At 42.6% G+C, this 20,451-nt stretch overlaps 1 protein-coding gene across 3 annotated transcripts in view; it reads left to right on the forward strand.

The window, feature by feature from the left end:
- Positions 1-20,451, forward strand: part of si:dkeyp-120h9.1 (Y+L amino acid transporter 2-like) — a 67,571-nt gene that overhangs the window by 11,448 nt on the left and 35,672 nt on the right. For all 3 annotated transcript variants that reach the window (XM_059945520.1, XM_059945521.1, XM_059945522.1), the window contains 2 exons: positions 17,569-17,694; positions 19,683-19,827. In XM_059945520.1, coding sequence (XP_059801503.1) covers positions 17,569-17,694; positions 19,683-19,827 — 271 coding nt within the window. The remainder of the gene's footprint in view (positions 1-17,568; positions 17,695-19,682; positions 19,828-20,451) is intronic.

Genomic DNA, 20,451 nt, shown 5'->3' on the forward strand with positions numbered 1-20,451 from the left:
TTCTCGTGGCTCTTAAACCTGCACCCACTTAGTTATAAAAGTAAAATTATTAAAATAGCAATAACTGTTTGTCAAAAAAGTGTCTACCCGGTGTAGCCCAAATACTTCTGGCAATATTTTTAGTAATGATCGTGCTCATTAAGTAACTATGTATGTCACTAAATTGTGTTTCATAGAAATTGAGCTTGCAGTACATCATGAAATATGGTAACTTTTCTCAAGGATTTTAGAGGGTGAGGGCCAAAACTTCGGATTTCCCAGAATAGTCCCATGCCCAAGGCATGGCAAAACATAATTATTGCAAACACTTAATGAAAAATCAATAGAAAATTGTGGTTTGGCTGATGCCGTCTCAGGCTTGTGCTGTCAGTTCTACAGGTGCTCTAATGAACTGTCTGGGCGCACTGGTCAGGAAGGGGTGACTTGTTAAAGATTCTGCATGTATTCAGGTCGAGTAGAGTTTATTGTCATGAGCACAAGTGTGAGGGTACAATGAGATAACTTTCATGCTGCAGTATCACAGGTACAGGCGACATGTAGAATATAAATGGTAGAACACAATGAAGAGTGGAGAAAAAGATGTCAGAGACGAGTCCTTGGTGGTGCAGGAGGTGGTCTGTAGTGTTCCATTGCTGAGGTAGGGTTGTGCAACTTGCTTCAAGAACTTGGTGGACATATTGTGTGAAAGTCGGCTCGTACTGGATTGCCTAACATTCTTCAGTAATTAGTCAACACTGGCTGTCGGGTTTTGCATGTATGCCAACTGGACTGAATTGTATTTAGCAGGAAGTTCACCTTCAAGAAAAGGGAAAAGGAAAAGAAGGAAGTTGGCGAGGGTAAAGCAGTGGATGTTGTCTATATGGACTTCAGTAAGGCCTTTGACAAGGTTCTGCACGTAAGGTTAATTAGGAAGGTTCAATCATTAGGTGTTAATATTGAAGTAGTAAAATGGATTCAACAGTGGCTAGATGGGAGATGCCAGAGAGTAGTGGTGGATAACTGTTTGTCAGGTTGGAGGCCGGTGATTAGTGGTGTGCCTCAGGGATCTGTACTGGGTCCAATGTTGTTTGTCATATACATTAATGATCTGGATGATGGGGTGGTCAATTGGATTAGTAAGTATGCAGATGATACTAAGATGAGTGGCGTTGTAGATAATGAGGTAGGTTTTCAAAGCTTGCAGAGAGATTTAGGCCAGTTGGAAGAATGGGCTGAACGATGGCAGATGGAGTTTAATGCTGATAAATGTGAGGTGCTACATTTTGGTAGGAATAATCCAAAAAGGACATACATTTAAATGGTAGGGCATTAAAGAATGCAGTAGAACAGTGATCTAGGAATAATGGTGCATAGTTCCCTGAAGGTGGAATCTCATGTGGATAGGGTGGTGAAGAAAGCTTTTGGCATGCTGGCCTTTATAAATCAGAGCACTGAGTATAAGAGTTGGGATGTAATGTTAAAATTGTACAAGGTATTGGTAAGGCCAAATTTGGAGTATTGTGTACAGTTCTGGTCACCGAATTATGGGAAAGATATCAACAAAATAGAGAGAGTACAGAGAAGATTTACCAGACTGTTACCTGAGTTTCAGCACCTAAGTTACAGAGAAAGGCTGAACAAGTTAGGTCATTATTCCTGGAGCGTAGAAGGTTGAGGAGGGACTTGATAGAGGTATTTAAAATTATGAGGGGGATAGGTTGACGTTAATAGGTTTTTTCCATTGAGAGTAGGGGAGATTCAAACAAGGGGACATGAGTTGAGAGTTAAGGGGCAAAAGTTTGAGGGTAGCATGAGGGGGAATTTCTTTACTCAGAGAGTGGTAGCTGTATGGAATGAGCTTCCAGTAGAAGTGGTAGAGGCAGGTTCGGTATTGTCATTTAAAGTAAAATTGGATAGGTATATGGACAGGAAAGGAACGGAGGGTTATGGGCTGAGTGTGGGCCAGTGGGACCAGGTGAGATTAAGTGTTCGGCATAGACTAGAAGGGCTGAGATGGCCTGTTTCCGTGCTGTAATTGTTATATGGTTATAAATGGACCTTCGCAGTTTCCCTTGTCTTACCTCTGTCAAATAATGAATGTGATCAGGAGGGGTAAGTTTTCCTACAAAATTGGCTTTCATGGTTGTACCGATGAATACAAGTGATTTAATTATTACCTCATTGGTCAAATTAATATGAAAAATGGTTTTGCCAGTTCATCCAGTTTCACTTCTAGTTAGCTTATGAAGCTACAGCCCATCCTTGTATTCAACTCCTGCAGAAAATTATCTGGAGTTCTTAGGAATTCTGTTTCAAAGGTATATTTAATGTCAGAGAAATATGTACAATATACATCCTGAAATGCTTTTTCTTCACAACCATCCACAAAAACAGGAGTGCCTGTTTTTGGAATGAATGACAGTTAAATGTTAGAACCCCAAAGGTTTCCCTCTCCCACGCATAATCAGCAACAAAGCAACGATTCCCCCCTCCCCCCAGAAAAAAAGAATTGGCACCCACCCCATTGAGCACTCAAGTGTGCAGCAAAGCACCAGTAAAGACACAGACTCGCAGTAGTCCAAAGACTACTCATTCACCCAGTATTTTGACATACTGCAGGCTCTCTCTCTCCTGCATAAGGGAAAAAGAGCAGAGGGGAGACCCACTAATTTACAATATTGAAAGTCTCTTGCGTCGCTTTTTTCTACCTCTGTGCCCAAAGACTTCGTGTCTGTGGGCACGCAGACAGCAGCCAGCTTGCTGCTTTTGATCTTCTGTCTCCCACAACACACCGATTTCCTGCGGAGACACCAACCTCGAGTCTGCCTGCCTCCAGAGCCATGAAATCCCGGAGCCCTGAATGCCGTGCCCTCGCTATATCAAATAGTGGGTCCCATTCCTAAAGTCAGAGTGCAACTCCAGGTCAAGGTCTTCAAAAGAACCTTGAAAGGAAAAAAATAGAGATATTAAGGACAGAGATAGAGCTGTTTCTGAAGATGCAAGCAAAGGATTCACTGTTAGGTGCCATTGTCTCCTTAGCTCCACCTACTCTTTGAATTTGTTTCTATTTTGAATTTAACTTTGTATCAGCAAATATCATATTTTCTATGATTAATTCTACAAATTGTTAAGCAAACTCATTTAAAATGTGCATTTACCAAAACATTTAAAACCAAAGAAATAAACTGAACGCCCTGAAGTGGTCTGTCAATTAGCTCTAAATCTTATACTCTGAGAAAATGTGCACCATGGTTTAAATTACTTCAAGTCAAATGTTGAGGTCCATAACTGTTATAATTTTGCAGGTAACTTGATAAAGAATCATTATAATTTGGCATTTGCTGTCATGTTATAAGGCCTAATGAAAATAATTGGCATGATTCAACTTGTGAAGAAGCAGAAGGCAAGAAATTGAGATTAATTATTGTTCAGGTTTTAGTACTTCAATCTCTTAAATCTCTCCACAGTCTGATGCTTTTGTTTAAACATGTGGGGAGAACTCTGAAAGCACAAACAAGAGAAAATCTGCAGATGCTGGAAATTCAATCAACACACACAAAATGCTGGAGGAACTCAGCAGGCCAGGCAGCATCTATGGAAAAAAAGTACAGTCGACATTTTGGGTTCCAGGTCTCGGCCCAAAATGTCGACTGTACTTTTTTCCATAGATGCTGCCTGGCCTGCTGAGTTCCTCCAGCATCTTGTGTATGTTCTGAGAGCTCTGAAGGAATCGTTTTCTTGACATGTGGAAATGGACATGACTAAACCGTCAGCAGATCATTAGAGCAACTGGTCAGATCAAATTTGTGCATCAGCAGTAAATATAAATAAAATGCCTATCTGATACTCAGTCTGTCGCAGACTTTTGTACGCTGCAATCCATTAGTCACTGTGTCTGTACAGAACTGATGGTGGGGAGGGGGTTGGGAAAGTAAACAAATCTTTAATATCCAGAAGTTTTCAACATACAGGGAATCTATCCAAGTAATTCCATTGAATGCATTTTGAGTGATTTTCGTGGAACTTCTCTTTGCTTCCTTCCTCGCTGAATTTTTAAGTTGTAAGACATTGATTTCAATTTCTGCACTCAATTCTGGTCACAGCATCACAGGAGGGATGGCTTTGAAGAAGGGGCAGAGTAGGTTTACTGGGATGCTTAGAAGGTAAGTGCTATAAAGCGAGGTTTGACAAACTGGGGTTTTTTCTGGAGTGATGGAGGTTGAAGGGAGTCATAGATAGAAGGTTATGAGAGGCATAGATAGAGTGGACAGTCGGTATCTTTTTCCCAAGGTAGAAATGTCTAACACTAAACGGCAGGCATTTAAGTTGAGAGAGTAACTTAACAGAAGTGTGTGGAACAAGATCTCTATTAGAAGGGGTGGCAGATGCCTGAAATGGTTTGCAGGACTCGTAGTGGATGCAGACATTTAAGAGACTCGTAAGATGGGCACATGAATATGCAGGGAATGGAAGGATATGGATCTTGTGTAGGCATAAGAAATAGTTTAGTTAAGCTTTTAAGTGCTAGTTTAATTACCGGTAGTTTGGCACAACCTGGGTTTGAAAGGCTTGTTCCTGGGCTTACTTTTCTATGTCCTATGTGTGTAATAGTCTAATAGACTCGTGCGGTATCGTAACCATGACCGGAAGCTGTATTCTCTCCCATTACCACCTCCCCCCACTATCCCATGCGCTAGAGGGGACATGATTCCTTCCTGCTACATGGTAAGTTTACCTGCAGCGAGACAGACATCCCAGCTACAAACTCGCCTGTGTGTCTGTTTTGGGCAGCTGCATTAAACAAATGATTGCTGCTTGAGGAAGAACACTATCCCCATCCGAAGCTCTTTGTGCTAGCCTCCTTTATAAAGGCCCATATTCAGCCTTTGGGGGAGGGGCGGGGCTTGGCCAAACTGGTCCAGCTTTCACAGAAATGAAGGTATCCAGGTGCTGCTCAGCAGGAGAAGTTGTAATGGGCAGAGACATTGGGCAAGTATTTTGAATAAGCTGGGTTGGATTGGAGTAGGCTTGGGCTATGTTAAAGCTAAGAACTTGAAAGCTTTCCTCAAACAGCTTCCAAGTTGCCAGTTTCTAGGTTGGAAGTTGTCAGAACATGGAACAGAAAGTTATCCCTATCGCTGTAATGGAAACTGAAATATTTTCTTCATGGGCTGGCAGTACTGGATTGAACCTGCTTTGCAAGTTTAGCAGCAGTGTTTCCAGGACACTCTGCTGGAGGGAGCAGAGCAAGACTTCCAACAAATGGAAATGGTCTCATTATTCATGTTTGATGCTTTGCATGAATACTCGAGAGAGAGCCAGATCGCTTGTGAGTAAAGGGACTGACTCATCTCTGGGTAACGGACCACTTAGAAACATGCAGACCTTCTCATCTTTAGTTGTCTGTACAGCTAGTAAAGAGGTGGAGCACCCAGTTAATTTTATATTTAGACATTGGCACTTGTAATTTAAATGAAGGAGATGGTGTCAATCTGCATGTCCTGTGTAAATGTACTAGGAGTAACAGTATATCAGAATCAGGTTTAATATCACTGTCATAGTCAAATTTGTTATTTGTGTACAGTGGAAGACATAAAAAAATTATTGTAAGTTCCAAACAATAAATAAATGGAGGAACAGTGTTAAAGAGAATCAGAATCGGGTTTAATATCACAGGCCTATGTCTTGAAATTTCTTGTCTTTGCAGCAGCTGTATAATACAATATATAATAATAGAGAAAAAAATAGAGAATTACAGTTAGTATAATATATAGTTAAGTAAGTAGTGCAAAAATAAAATTTTAAAAAAAGTGTTGAGGTAGTGTTCATGGGTTCAATGTCCATTCAGAAATCGGATGATAGAGGAGAAGCTGCTCCTGAACCATTACATGTGGCTTCGGGTTTCTTTACTTTCTTCCTGATGTGGTAGCAATGAGAAAAGGACATGTCCTGGGTGCTGGGGGTCCTTAATGAGGGATCCTGCCTTCTTGAGGCATCAGCTTTTGATGATCTTGATGGTGGGCTGGGCTGTGCCTACAATTGAGCTGTCCCAAGTCTACAACCCTCTTCTGCACACAGAATTCCTCGATGCACACGGTGATGCAGCCAGTCAGAACACTTTCCATGTACATGTGTAGAAATTTGCTAAAAACTTTGGTGTCATACCGGATCTCAAATTCCTAATAAAAGACAGCAATGGGCATGTCTTCTTTGTGATTGCAACAATATGTTTCTTGTGTCCTGTGTAAATGCACTAGTGTTGGCAATGTGTACCTCCTTCATGTTTATGGACGAGGTTCTGACTGGCTACATTTTTAATCAACAGTCCTATAGTGGAAGAGATCCTTATCATTAGATTGTTTATTGGCCGTTGGCCACTGTAACACCATAAGACTAGGACCAGAATGAGGTCATCTGGCCCATCGAGTCTGCGCTGCCATTCAATCATGGCTGATCCTTTTTTGTCCTCCACCTCAACCCTAGTTCCTGGCCTTCTCCCTGTAACCTTTAATGCCATGTCCAATCAAGAACCTATCAATCTCTGCCTTAAATACGCCCAACAACCTGGCCTCCATAGCCCCATGTGGCAACAAATTCCACAGATTCACCACCCTTTGGCTAAAGAAATTTCTCTGCATCTGTTTTTGAAAAGTTGCCCCTCAATCCTGAGGCTATGCCCTCTTGTCCAAGACACTCCCACTATGGGAAACATCCTTATCCCATCTTTCAACATTCGAAAGGTTTCAATGAAATCCCCCCTCATCGTTCTAAATTCCAGTGAGTATAGACCCAGAGCCGTCAAACGTTCCTCATATGATAACCCTTTCACTCCTGGAATCATCCTTGTGAACCTCCTCTGGACCCTCTTCAATGCCTTTCTAAGAAGAGGGGCCCAAAACTGTTCACAATATTCAAAGCAAGGCCTCACCAGTGCCTTATAAAGCCTCAACATCACATCCCTGCACTTGTATTCTACTCCTCTTGAAATGAATGCTAACATGGCATTTGCCTTCCTCAGCACCAACTCTACCTGCACGTTAACTTCAGGGTGTTCTGCACGAGAACTCTCAAGTCCCTTTGCATTCCTTATTTTTGGGTTTTCTCCCCATTTAGAAAATAGTCCACACAATTTATTTTTACTACCAAAGGGCATCACCATGCATTTTCCAACATTGTATTTCATTTGTCACTTCCTTGCCCGATCTCCTAATCTTTCTAAGTCCTTCTGCATCCTTACCTGTTTCCTCAACACTACCTGTCCCTCCACCAATCTTGGCACCAATCTTGTATCATCTGCAAACTTGGCAACAATCTATTCCATCATCTAAATCATTTATATACAGCATAAATAGAAGTAGTCCCAGCACTGACCACTGCGGAACACAGCTGGTCACTGGCAGACAACCAGAAAAGGATCCTTTTTATTCCCACTCGCTGCCTCCTACCAATCAGCCAGTGCTCTAACCATGTTAGTAACTTTCCTGTAATACCATGGGCTCTTAACTTGGTTAGCAGTCTCATGTGTGGCACCTTGTCAAACACCTTCTGAAAGTCCAAATATACAACATCTGCAATATCCCCTTTATCCTACTTGTAATCTCCCCAAAGAATTCCAACACGTTTATCTGGCAGGATTTTCCCTTTGTATTATCTTTTCCTGTGTCACCAAGTACTCCATCACCTCATCCTTAACAACTGACTCTAAATCTTCCCAACCTCTGAGGTTAGGCTAACTGGTCTATAAATTCCTTTCTGCTGCCTTCCTCCTTTCTTAAAGAGTGGAGTGACATTTGCAATTTTCCAGGCCTCTGGCATCATGTCAGAGCCCAGTGATTTTTGAAAGATCATTTCTAATGCCACCACATTCTATAACGCTACCTCTTTCAGAACCCTAGGGTGCAGCTCATCTGGTCCAGTGACTCGCGTTCCTTCAGGTCTTTCAGCTTTTTGAACAATTTCTCTTGTAATAGTAACTGCCCCACTTCTCTTTCTTCACACACTACAACATCCCACATAGGAGATTGGTGGGTAAAATCAAAGCTCATGGCATTGGGGGGAAGACATTGACATGGATAGAAAACTGGTTGGCAGATAGAAAGCAAAGGGTAGCGGTGAATGGGTGTTTCTTGGAATGGCAGGTGGTGACTAGTGGGGTGCCAGGGGGCTTGGTATTAGGACCACAGCTGTTTACGATTTACGTCAATGATTTAGATGAAGGCATTGAGAATAACATCAAGTTTGTTGATGATACTACACTGGGTGGCCGTGTGACATGTGATGAGGATGTTAGGAGAATTCAGGGTGACTTGGATAGGCTGGGTGAGTGGGCAGATACTTGGCAGATGACGTTTAATGTGAATAAGTGTGAGGTTATCCACTTTGGGAGTAAGAACAGGAAGGCAGATTATTATCTGAACGGTGTAAAGTTAGGTAAGGGAGAAATACAAAGAGATCTAGGAGTCCTTGTTCATCAGTCACTGAAGGTGAATGAGCAAGTGCAGCAGGCAGTGAAGAAGGCTAATGGAATGTTGGCCTTTATTACAAAGGGAATTGAGTACAAGAGCAAGGAAATTCTTTTGCATTTGTACAGGGCCCTGGTGAGACCACACCTGGAGTATTGTGTACAGTTTTGGTCTCCAGGGTTAAGGAAGGACATCCTGGCTGTAGAGGAAGTGCAGCGTAGATTCACGAGGTTAATTCCTGGGATGTCTGGACTGTCTTACGCAGAGAGGTTAGAGAGACTGGGCTTGTTCACGCTGGAATTAAGGAGATTGAGAGGGAATCTGATTGCAACATATAAGATTATTAAGGGATTGGACAAGATAGAGGCAGGAAATATGTTCCAGATGCTGGGAGAGTCCAGTACCAGAGGGCATGGTTTGAGAATAAGGGGTAGGTCATTTAGGACAGAATTAAGGAAAAACTTCTTGTCCCAGAGAGTTGTGGGGGTCTGGAATGCACTGCCTCGGAAGGTAGTGGAGACCAATTCTCTGGATGCTTTCAAGAAGGAGCTAGATAGGTATCTTATGGATAGGGGAATCAAGGGATATGGGGACAAGGCAAGAACCGGGTATTGATAGTAGCCATGATTTCAAAATGGCGCTGCAGGCTCGAAGGGCCGAATGGTCTACTTCTGCACCTATTGTCTATATAACATCAGGCATACTGCTAGTGTCTTCCACGGTGAAGATGGATGCAAAATACTCATTTAGTTCATCAGCCATCTCCTTGTCCCCATTATTATTTCTCCTGCCTCATTTTCTAGTGATCCTATGTCCACTCTCATTTCTCTTTTATTTTTAACATACTTGAAAAAACTTTTAATATCTACTTTGATATTATTTGCTAGCTTGCTTTTGTATTTCATCTTTTTCTTGTAATGATTTTTTTAGTTGCTCTCTGCAGGTTTTTAAATATTTCCCAATCCTCTATTTTCCCACTAATTTTTGCTTTGTTATATGCCCTCTCTTTTGCTTTTACATTAGCTTTGACTTCCCTTGTCAGCCATGGTTGTACTATTTTACCATTTGAGTATTGCTTTATTTTTGGAATATACATGTCCTGCACCTTCCTCATTTTTCCCATTGCTGCTCTGCTGACATCCCTGCCAGCAGCTCCTTCCAATTTACTTTGCCAACTCTTCTCTCATAGCACTGTAATTTCCCTTACGCCACTGAAATACTGATACATCAGACTTGACTTTATTTCCTATCGAATTTCAAGTTGAACTCATATTGTGATCACTGGTTCCTAAGGGTTCTTTTGCTTTGAGCTCCCTACTCACCTCTGGCTCGTTACATAACACCAGTCTAGTATAGTAGACTCAACTACAAACTGCTCTAAAAAGCCGTCTCTTAGGCATTCAACAAACTGAGTCTTTTGAGATCCATTACCAACCTGCTTTTCCCAAATCGACCTGCATGTTAAAATCACTCATGACTACCATAACACTGCCCTTTTGACTGGCCTTTTCTACTTCCTGTTGCAACCTGTGGTCCATCTCCCAGCCACTTTTAGGAGGCCTGTATATATCTGGCATCAATGTCCTTTTACCCTTGCCCTTTCTTAACTCAACCCACAGGGATTCAACATCTTCTGATCCTACATCACATCTTTCTACTGATTTGATGCCATTCTTTACCAGTAGAGCCACACCACCCCCTCTGCCTACCTTCCTATCCCACCAATATAATGTAACCTTGGACATTCAACTCCTAGCTACAACTGTCCTTCAGCCATGATTCAGTGATGGCCACAACATTATGCCTGGTAATAGTTCAACAAGATCATCCACCTGGAGTACCTTATTTGCTATCCTTCCTGATTCTGCATCCCTAATGTTTTGATACTCAGCCTGTTGGCTGCAACTAAGCCCCAACACCTGCTTGCCCTTCCTGACAATCTGACTGCATGCTATCTTTACCATCTCTCCTATCCTGAGTCTATTCAGGTTCCCACTCCCTTGCCAAATTAGTTTAATCACTCCCCAACAGCTCTAAAAAAAGTACCTGCAAGAATATTGGTTCCCCTCGCATTTAGGTGCAGCCCATCACTTTTGAACAGGTCATACTCCCCCAGAAGAGATCCCAATGATCCAAGAACCTGAAGCCCTGCACCCTGCACCAGCCATGATTTATCTGCCAAATCATCTTGTTTCTGCCTTCACTGGCACATGGCACAGGCAGCAATCCAGAAATTACTGCCTGGTGGTCCTGCTTCTCAGCTTTCTACCTAGCTCTCTAAATTCTCTTTTCAGGCCCTCATAGCTTTTCCTTCCTATGTCATTGGTACCAAGACAAGGTACCAAGCTGCTGCCCCTCCCTCTCCAAAATGTTGTGGATGTGATCTGAGACGTCCCTGACCCTGGCACCTGGAGGAAACATACCATCCGAGTGTCCTTTTCATGTCCACAGAATCTCCTGTCTTCCCCTCACTATCACTACTGCTCACTTCTCTCTTTTTCCCTCTGCACCACAGACCCATGCTCAGGGCCTGTAACCTCGTGGCTGTGGCATTCTCCCGGGAAGTCATCCCCCACAAAAGTATCCAAAGCATTGTACTTGATTTTGAGGGGGATGGCCACAGGGTGCTCTGCTCGAATGCCCATTTCCGTTTCCCCGATGGTCACCTGCTTCCTGCAACTTTGATCAATTATCTCCTCACTCTCCCGTCCAAGCCGAAGGTCATCCAGTTGCTGCTCCAGATCCCTGATAAGTGGTTCTCCTCACAAGGGGCTAAAATTGCCTCACTGGAATTAATTGCAAGATCTCAGGTCCCAGGTAATGGTGAGAGAAAGCAGTGGGGAGAAGTTTGCTTTCTTTGATTCATTGCATTTGGCAAAGGGTACCAGCAATGAGGGAGGTGCGAAGCAGTCATTGTTAGAGTGGACAGGACTGTTGTCATGATGCAATGTTTTGTTAATTCACTCTTCTATGTCTACCAGCATTCTCCTCCCCTTCTTGCAGCAGGAGATACAACTCGTGTCCTTGTGTATCTTTCCTTCTCAGCATTCCTCCTGGGTGCAACAGCAACTCGCTTGGAATTCTTCCATTTGGGTGTACTGTATTTAGTGCTCACAATGTGGTCTTCTCACCACTGGAGAAACCAAGTGCAGCTTGGGTGAGTGTATTGTAGAACACTCTCATTCTGCCCCCAACTCCCAGTTGTCTGTCATATTAATCTCCTGTCCTGATTGTGTTATTTCAGTGAAATTAACAACACTTCATCCTCATCTCGGTACTTTGAGGCTGAGGAGAAACCTGACCAAAAATGGGGTCTTATTCCCAGAGTGGAACCATCGAACACTTGGAGGCAGGTTTTATTGTCACTTAGGAGAGTGCTAGGTGCCTCAAAAACACTGCCATGGGAGATAGTGAAAGCAGGAGCAGTATCTTAGTAAATTGGTTTAATATTGGCACTTGTACTTGGTTTTGCATGTCATCTGTACAGGTTGTTTAATTACATTTGGGTATTACAAGGGAAAAGCAATAACAATGCAGAATAAAGTGTTACAGTTACAGAGAAAGGGCAGTGCAGATAGTCAATAACGTGCAAGGATCATGATGAAAGTAGTTTGTGAGAGCAGGGGTCCTCCTTGCCGTATAAAGGAACCGTTCTGTAGTCTTATAACAGCAGGATATAAGGTGTCCTTGAACCTGGTGTACATGCTTTCAGACTTTTGTTTCTTCTCCCCAACGGGAGGGGGGAAGAGAGAATGTCCAAGGTGGGTGTAATGACACCTTTTCTTGTGCTTGCTGCAGTGGGAAGTGTAGAGAGAGAGTCCGCGGAAGGGAGGTCAGTCTCTGTGATATCCTGAGAAGTGTCAGCAGCTCCGAGCTTTCTTGCAGTCCTGGGCAGCGCCGTTGCCAGATGAAGCAGTGAGGCACCCCAATAGATGCTAACAATTGCAACGGTTAGTGGGCAGTTAGATGGACACGTCAACAAGCAGGCAATAGAGGGCGGGGGATGTGTGCAGGCAGGTGAGGTTATTTTGGCATTATAGTTGGCACAGACGTGGTGGCCAAACAGCCTGCTCCTGTGCCATGTCCTGTGTTTCACTCTGTTCTGCAAGTCAAAATGACCAACATGGGGATGACAGAATCTTGCACAGATGAAGCGGGAGATGTCTGATGGAGTAGGTGGGTTGATAGTTTGCAGTTGGTATTGATCCTGATCATGGGCCAGAGTTACTTTGAAGTTAGTGAAAATGCTGCACTTAGTCAGAGAAGCTTTGAGCACATCTTCTTGTCTTTCCCTTGACCGAAATGGTAGCCTTTTCCCTGACCGGACCGGTCTGTCTCCAAGGTCTAATTTCGGGCATGCAAGCAAAATGGCCAGCCGAACAGAACCAATTTAAGATGAGAGTGGGAAAAATTAACAGGAACTTGAGAAACAGCTTTTTCTAAACAAAGGGCGGTGTGTATGTGGAATGATCTAGCACAGGAAGTGGTTGGGCAGGTGCAATAACAGCTTTCAAAAGACGGACAGACACAGGAATGGGAAAGGTTTAGAAGGTTGGCAAATGAACTAGTTTGCATAGACATACATGGGTTTTAACCGAAGTAAACTTAGCAAAAATTGTGAAAAGAAAACCGACAATATTTACAAAATGTTATCTATCAGAAAACACAATGATAGTTCCATTCTTGTATTTGGCCAGTGTGAATTGCCGGCAATGTCTCTCTCCGCCCCCCCCCCCCCCCCGGCATGGGTGACCCTACCAAGGGTCAAAGCACATGGTCCTGACTCAAGCCAACAATGCTGTCCGGTCATTAATGGATGCAAGCCTCCAACCCACATGACAAGGTTGAGGTCCTCTTGGGGGTTAAGTATACAAACAACATGCAGTGCCTATAAAAAGTATTCCCCCCCCCTCACCCACCCTTTGAAAGTTTTCATGTTTTATTATTTTACAACATTGAATCACAGTGGATTTAACTTGACTTTTTTGACACTGACCAACAGAGAAAACACATGTCAATGTGAAGACAGATCTTTACAAAGTCATCTAAATTCATTACAAATATAAAACACAAAATAATTGATTGCATAAGTATTAACCCCCTTCAAGTCAGTACTTAGTAGGTGCTTTTTTGGCAGCAATTACAGCCTTGAGTCTGTGTGCATGGTCTCTATCAGCTTTGCACATTTGGACACTGCAATTTTCCCCCATTCTTTACAAAACTGCTCAAGTTATGTCAGATTGAATGTGGATCGTGAGTGAACAGCCCTTTTCAAGTCCAGCCACAAATTCTCAATTGGATTGGAGTCAAGACTCTAACTGGGCCACTCCAGGACATTAACTTTGTTCTTTTAAAGCCATTCCTGTGTAGCCTCAACTATAACCTCTGCCATTTTTTTCAGTACCCTGGGATGCATTCTGTCAGGACCAGGGGACTTGTCTATCTTCAGGTCCACGAGTTTGCTTAGCACTAGCTCTTTAGTGATAGCTATTGTATCAAGGTCCTCTCCCAACAATTGCGTAGTTTCTAGTCTGCTGGCTAAAAAGCTCAATTCTGGTTTTGAGTCAGCATCATAGAGTACAGAAACTAGCTGTTCTGTCCAACAGGTCCGCTGATCTAAGATGCCCATCTGAGTCAGTCCCATTGCCCAAGTGACCTGTAGTGCTAGGTTCCCTGAACCTGGGGGGGGGGGGGGGAATCTGCACATTCACCCTATCTATGCCCATCATGATTTATACTCATAATGAGGTTACCTCCTCAATATTCTACATTCTAAGGAATAAAGTTCTAATGGACTCAACCTCTTCCCATAACTCAGGTTTTCAAATTTTAGCAATATTCTTGTAAATCTTCTCTGTACTCTTTCTAGTTTACAGCAATTTGCTAGTTTGTATCTGAAAGTCAAGCTACATAACAGTTTTGACACAAGGTAAGTCTTTGTCTCTATCATAGTCTATTGAGGTGATTTGGAGCCTCAGTATCATGCCTTGAGGTTAGACTTTTTTCCCAATCTTTCTCATTTGACTTATGGGTATGGAAAGCCAGTAAGATTAGTCCTTTGCACCCAGGTGAGTGAGTGTGGATGAGGACTGTACAATAGCTGGGCTGATTCTCGGTGATGCAGCATCTCCAAGGAAGTAGTAATTGCTGGAAATACTCGACAGGTCAGCTTGCTTCTGGGGAGAGAGAAGAACAGTGTTTCTGGTCATTGCTGAGCAATTCTAGGGCCTTATTCTTATTTTAGGTTTCCAGTACCTGCAATTTTATTCCACATTCCATGAGGTCCTTCATTACAGAACCAGGCCCTTTGGCACATTTTGTTCGAAGGGACTGGGCAGTTTAAATGGTCTCGGTGTGGACTAGTTGGTCTAATGGGTCTGTTTCTGTGCTGTACTTCTCTTTGACTCTATTGCTTCTGTGCTAAAAGTAAGTGTTCAACTGCACAACTCCATTTTCCTCTTGGATCTCCATAAATGTCCCACATCCCTTAATTTTCCTGCAACCCATCTGTATTCTGGAGGCAATTTCTAGTAGCTATTAAATAATGAGGCAACATATCTGGCAGGTTTGAGGAAACCTGAACACCTGGAGGGAATTTACATTGTTACAGAGAATATATTTTTAAATATGGACTGTTTTGGGCACGTACTTATTTTGTTCAAAGGATTTTTAGTTGACAGTTAACACAAGTTCAAGTTACTGAGTGTCCCATTATAGAAAGCTCATTGAGATTGCCTTTTAAGGATTCAAATGATGATTGCAGGATAGAAAGCCATTATTGTAAGATATCATTTCCACTGAGAACAGGGTATTTAATAAAAAGACTTTTAATAGTTATGAAGGGCTTTAGTGGAGCAAATTACAGTTGTGTTGTTTATCTGGTTGAGAAAGCAGTGAACAGAGGAGAAAGTTGTTCTAAAGTTCATTATACTTTGGCTGAAGAATACACAGTTGTTTAGGAGAAAAGTCTAAATAAATTTGCTTCCTTTCTTCTAGGTCCTGAAGAAGGGTCTCTTAGCTCAATACGTCATTTATCTAGTCATTTCCATAGATGCTGTCTGACCTGCTGAGTTTCTCCTCCAGTATGTTGTGTTTCTTTGAATAAATTTGCAGCCCAAGCTTAGGTAAAGGGGTTAAAATAAACCATGAAATGCTGGAAATACCAGCAGGTCAGGCTGCATCTGTAGGAAGAGAAGCAGATTAATGTTCCAGGTTGGATCCTTTATCTGAACTTGGAAGGAGATGAACAAGCTTGTTCTGCAGGGAGGGGGAGGATGATGGGACTGTATCTGGTATGGTAAAACCAGGGGGAACATGGAGAGAAGCTAATAAAGGGTTATCTGGTCAGCGAGTGAAAGGGAGCTGTTTGAGGGTGAGAACATAGAATGTAGGAGTCTGTGGGGAACAGGAGGATGTGCAGTTGGACTGTCATGTTACTGGTGAGATACACCTGGGATTTTATGTGCTGTTCTGGTTGCCATATCGTAAGAAGGATTAGTTTAGAAAAGGTGCAGAAATGGCTCAGAACAAAGTTGGCAGGCTGGAAGGGCTTGAGTTATGAGGGGAGATTGGATAGACTTCCTTGGGACAGTTTTCCTTGAAGCAGAGGCAATGAGGAGTGACTGTATAGAGGTTTATATGAGGGGCATAGACAAATTGGATGGCTGCAGTCATCTCCTCAGATAGGGGCAGCCTAAAACTAGAGGGCATGAGATTAATGTGTGTGTGTGTGTGTGTGGGGGGGGGGGGGAATTGAAGGGAAGTTTTTTCCACAAAGAGGGTTATGGTTTTGTTGTGTGATTGAAGCTACCTGAGAAAAGTACAGTACTGGGAGAGACAAAGCAGCGGGCATCACATGGAGACGTTTTCGGCTGAAAGGTCTGCTGGCCCAATGTGAGGCTTGATACTTTATGTGCTAAACATCAAAGGGCATCTCCATATTTACAAAGTATAGGCAATGCTTTCTTTGAAACTACACAGAAACTTCACACCTCCATATTTACATGCACACCAGCCATTTAAATGAATTTTAATAAGCACAGTCTGGTCTGAGGTTCACGGCTTTTAGGAACCCATTGTTCAGGGCTGCACTCCAAATTAAATCCCCAATACATATTCAAATGTGAAGACTGGTAGCCAAAGTCATGCTAAATGTAAATGGTCTAAATGCAAATATTGTTTTGACAGGTTAATGGAACAAGGTATGAAAGGAAGTAGTAGAGAGTACAGTTAAAATGTTTAAGATATTGGGACAAGTACGTGGGTAGGAAATGTTTGGAGGGATATGGGCAAAATGCAGGCAAATGGAAAGCCATCTAGGTCAGCAAAGATAAATTGGCCAAAGGTCCATGCTGCATAGTTCTCAACTTTATGAATGGCAGGTCAGTCTGAGCACGATCTCCATCCACAGAAGACAAAAAGCGGGAGGAAAAGAACAAACCAGCTGAGCCAATATCACAGGTGGATGACTGATACAGACAGAGAAAAGGTTAAACTTTGAGCTGTAGAATTGGATGTTGAGTCCAGAAGGCTGCAGTGAGCTCAGAAGGAAGAGGAAGTGCTGTTCTTTGTGCCTGCATTGGGCCTCGCTCTGAATTTACTGGAGACACCAGATTTGGAATAGGATGGAGTGTTAAAGAGGGAGCTCAGGGTTGTCAGAGGTTCTACAGAGTGGTCACTGCAGTGTGTGCTGGGGCTGTCATGAAGAGGAGTTCACACTGTGAGCACCAAATGCCATACGTTAGATTAGAAGTGTAAGTGAAATGCTGCTTTGCCTGAGAGCTGGGAAGTGAGGTAGAAGACAAGTAATATTTTGCCGAAACATGCTATACGAAAGGGACAGTGGTCAGTAGGAATGGAAAAGTGAAGAATGGAGTCCTGAAGGGACAGGTTCCTGTGGAATGCTGAAATGAGACGAGAAGGGAACAGGTGCTACTTGATGTGACTGGCATTTCGCAACTCTAGTCCTCAGTATTTGCAGGTTTTTTTATTTTTATCTTGGATTCCAGTGTCAGAAGGGCCACAGGGAGGGCAGGCAAATAAGTATTATGTATGCATTTCATGCTGATAAGTTCCTGTTCAATATTATACCTGTTTTATGACATAACCATCTGTTTTATATCTGAAGTACTGCTGACAATGGTGAACTGTGGCAGAGTGACATGGGGAGCTTCTCTGCAAGTGATATCCACTTTTGCAAAGGTGATTGCCTTGATCATCATCATCGTGGCTGGCCTGATAAAACTGTGTCAAGGTAACATTCTTCTTCTTCTTGGGAAGTTCCTTGGGGCAAAGTATGCCTAGCTTTCATTTCGCTCCAGTTCTGAGGTTACAGGTGACACCAGTGTGGGACTCAGGATCTCTTCTAGGGATGGGGCAGGAGACACTTCATGGAGCAGATGCCCGGTAGTTTGCAAAGGGACGATATCCTTCCACTGTTTATCCAGGGCTTTCATGTGCTCGGGATGGAATGTTTTAAGGTAGACCAGCTTAGATGGGCATCTTGATCAGCATGAGCAAATTGGGCCAAAGGGCCCGAGTTTTTTTTACTGTATGACTTCAGTACCATCCTGAATGTTTCTTGTGTACCTTGAGTGATCATGGGCCAGGGATTCCTTGAGTCAGTGGGAATGTTACACTTTTTGAAGGAGGCTTATGGCATCTCTAATATTTTTTTTACCTCTGTCCACCTGAACAGTCCTATGACAGAGCTTAGAAAAGTGTGTAGAGCTTGCAGATTATGTGGCCTGCCTAACATTCCTAAAGTGAATTTGGGGGACTTTGTGGAGGCAGATTCTGCGTGGTATCTTTCCTTGATGTCCACTCTGGTCTAGTCAGCAACTTAAAGGAGGGCGGGAGTGACTACAGCCGATAGACCATGAGCTTTGTGTCAGATTTGAGATTGTGATCTTCATATATCGTTTTGCTTAATCGGCCCTAGAAGACTGGTGAGCTTTGCTGATATCTGTCTCTGAGAGTGGCTCCAGAGATTTGTGAAGAGGCCCATGTTTTCCAGCATCTCTGATGGTATATTGTTTGCAAGTCGCAACCTTTCGTAAGCTTCAGTGAAGATCTGATCATATTTTAGGTCATATTCGAGCAGAGATAGAGAAAATTCTACAGGGTTCACAAACTTTCAACCACTGCATGTAAAATATCCCTTGGGGGTTATCCTCCATCTTGTCTTCTAGGGCAACATTGTGCCTTCTTTTAGCCCTCCCGATTTCTTTCTTAAGTATTCTCTTGGTGTTTCTTGTACTCCATAAGCTCACTTGTTCCTTCCTGCCTAAACCTGCTATACACCTTTATGTTTTAACCAGGGCTTCAATCTCTCTTGAAAACCAAGGTTCCCTAAAACTGTTGCTTGTACCTTTTATTCAGAAAGGCATTTCCAGGCTTTGTGTTCTCTAACTTTCCCTTTTGAAGGTCTCCCACTTACCAAGTACACATTTGACAGAATACAGTTTTTCCCAATCTACAATTGCTAGATTTTTCCAATTTAGAATCTCAATCCAAGGACCAGAACCCTCTCTTTTTTTTCATGTTTACTTTGAAACTAACGGCATTATGATCACTAGATGCAAAGTGTTCCCCTACACAAACTTCTGTCACCTGCCCTGTACATCAGGCATTGCACACTCTCTCGTTGGGACTTCGTACTGATTAAGGAAAATTTCCGGAACACATTTGATAGACTCTATCCTATCTAGAACTCTTATAGTATGAGAGTCCCAGTCAATAAGCAGAAAGTTTAGAAAAAAATCACTTACTGATCTGCATAACAAGCAGGTGTATAAAAAGGGCCCAGAGAATCATTGGGGACCCAAACCATCCCAACCATAATCTATTCCAGCTGCTACCATCTGGGATGTGGTCCCGCAACATAAATGCCGGGACCAACAGGCTCCGGGACAGCTTCTTTACTAGGCCATCAGACTGATGAACTCGTGCTGATTTGAGTGTACCCTATATTGCATTGACTGTTCTATTTATTATAACTTATTAAAAATTACTGTGACTGCACATTTAGATGGAGCTGTAACGTAAAGATTTTTACTCATGTGAAGGATGTAAGAAATAAAGTCAATTCAATTCAATCTGTCATGCAGTTTTGAGAGAGGCAAATTACTGATCCTCAGAATAAGTATTACCTTGTCAAAAAGTACATTTTATATCAAAGATCTTTGGAAGATTCACTGACAGTGAATGTACTGATCCTAATATTGGAATCATCTATTGCAGGAGAAACGGATAAGTTCCAAAATTCCTTTGAGGGCTCCAAGCTAAATGGTGGAGATATGGCTCTTGCTCTGTACTCAGCATTATATTCCTACTCCGGTTGGGACACGCTGAACTTTGTGACTGAGGAGATAGATAACCCTGAAAGGTGAGCACAAAGCCTTCATTCTTCACAAGAGCAAACACTGGAAATTTCATTTTCTATCTTCTGTCGTCTTTGGTAGCACTGCAGCAGAGTGGCTTAAAAAATAGGGGAGACAAGATATCCTGCACCTGCCCACACATCTGGGTTTTGATGCTTGGCCCATCACTGTCCATTAGTTCTTCCTGTTCCACAATGAACTCTAAATGGTGGAGGAACCTCACTTCCTGATTTACTTCTAAAGCCATTTCTCCAGACAGTTTCAGTGAACAACATTTCTTGCTGAATATGTGAGCAAGATAGATCTGACTTCAGCCTCCAATGCCATGCATACAAAGCATCAAATTCCAGATTTAACCAATCGGCGTCGACACTCCAAATTGCTTGACCATGTATTGGTTGGATGCATTTGAGCTGTCCCCAATAATGTTTTAATTCTCCTTTTGTCAACTATTGTGACATTTCTTTATATGAATTTTTAAAAATAGTTAATGTATAAATACTTTAATGTTTAGAACTCAGCAGCTCACAAAATCCCAGCTTGCATTAGAGATGTTACATTGCAGTAGCAGTTTGGGTCACCAGCCTATGCTTTGCTTTTGATGGAGTACCTAAAGTGGAACAGTTCTC

Source organism: Hypanus sabinus, chromosome 20 (assembly GCF_030144855.1).
Source record: "Hypanus sabinus isolate sHypSab1 chromosome 20, sHypSab1.hap1, whole genome shotgun sequence".
Classification (NCBI taxonomy): Eukaryota; Metazoa; Chordata; class Chondrichthyes; order Myliobatiformes; family Dasyatidae; genus Hypanus; species Hypanus sabinus.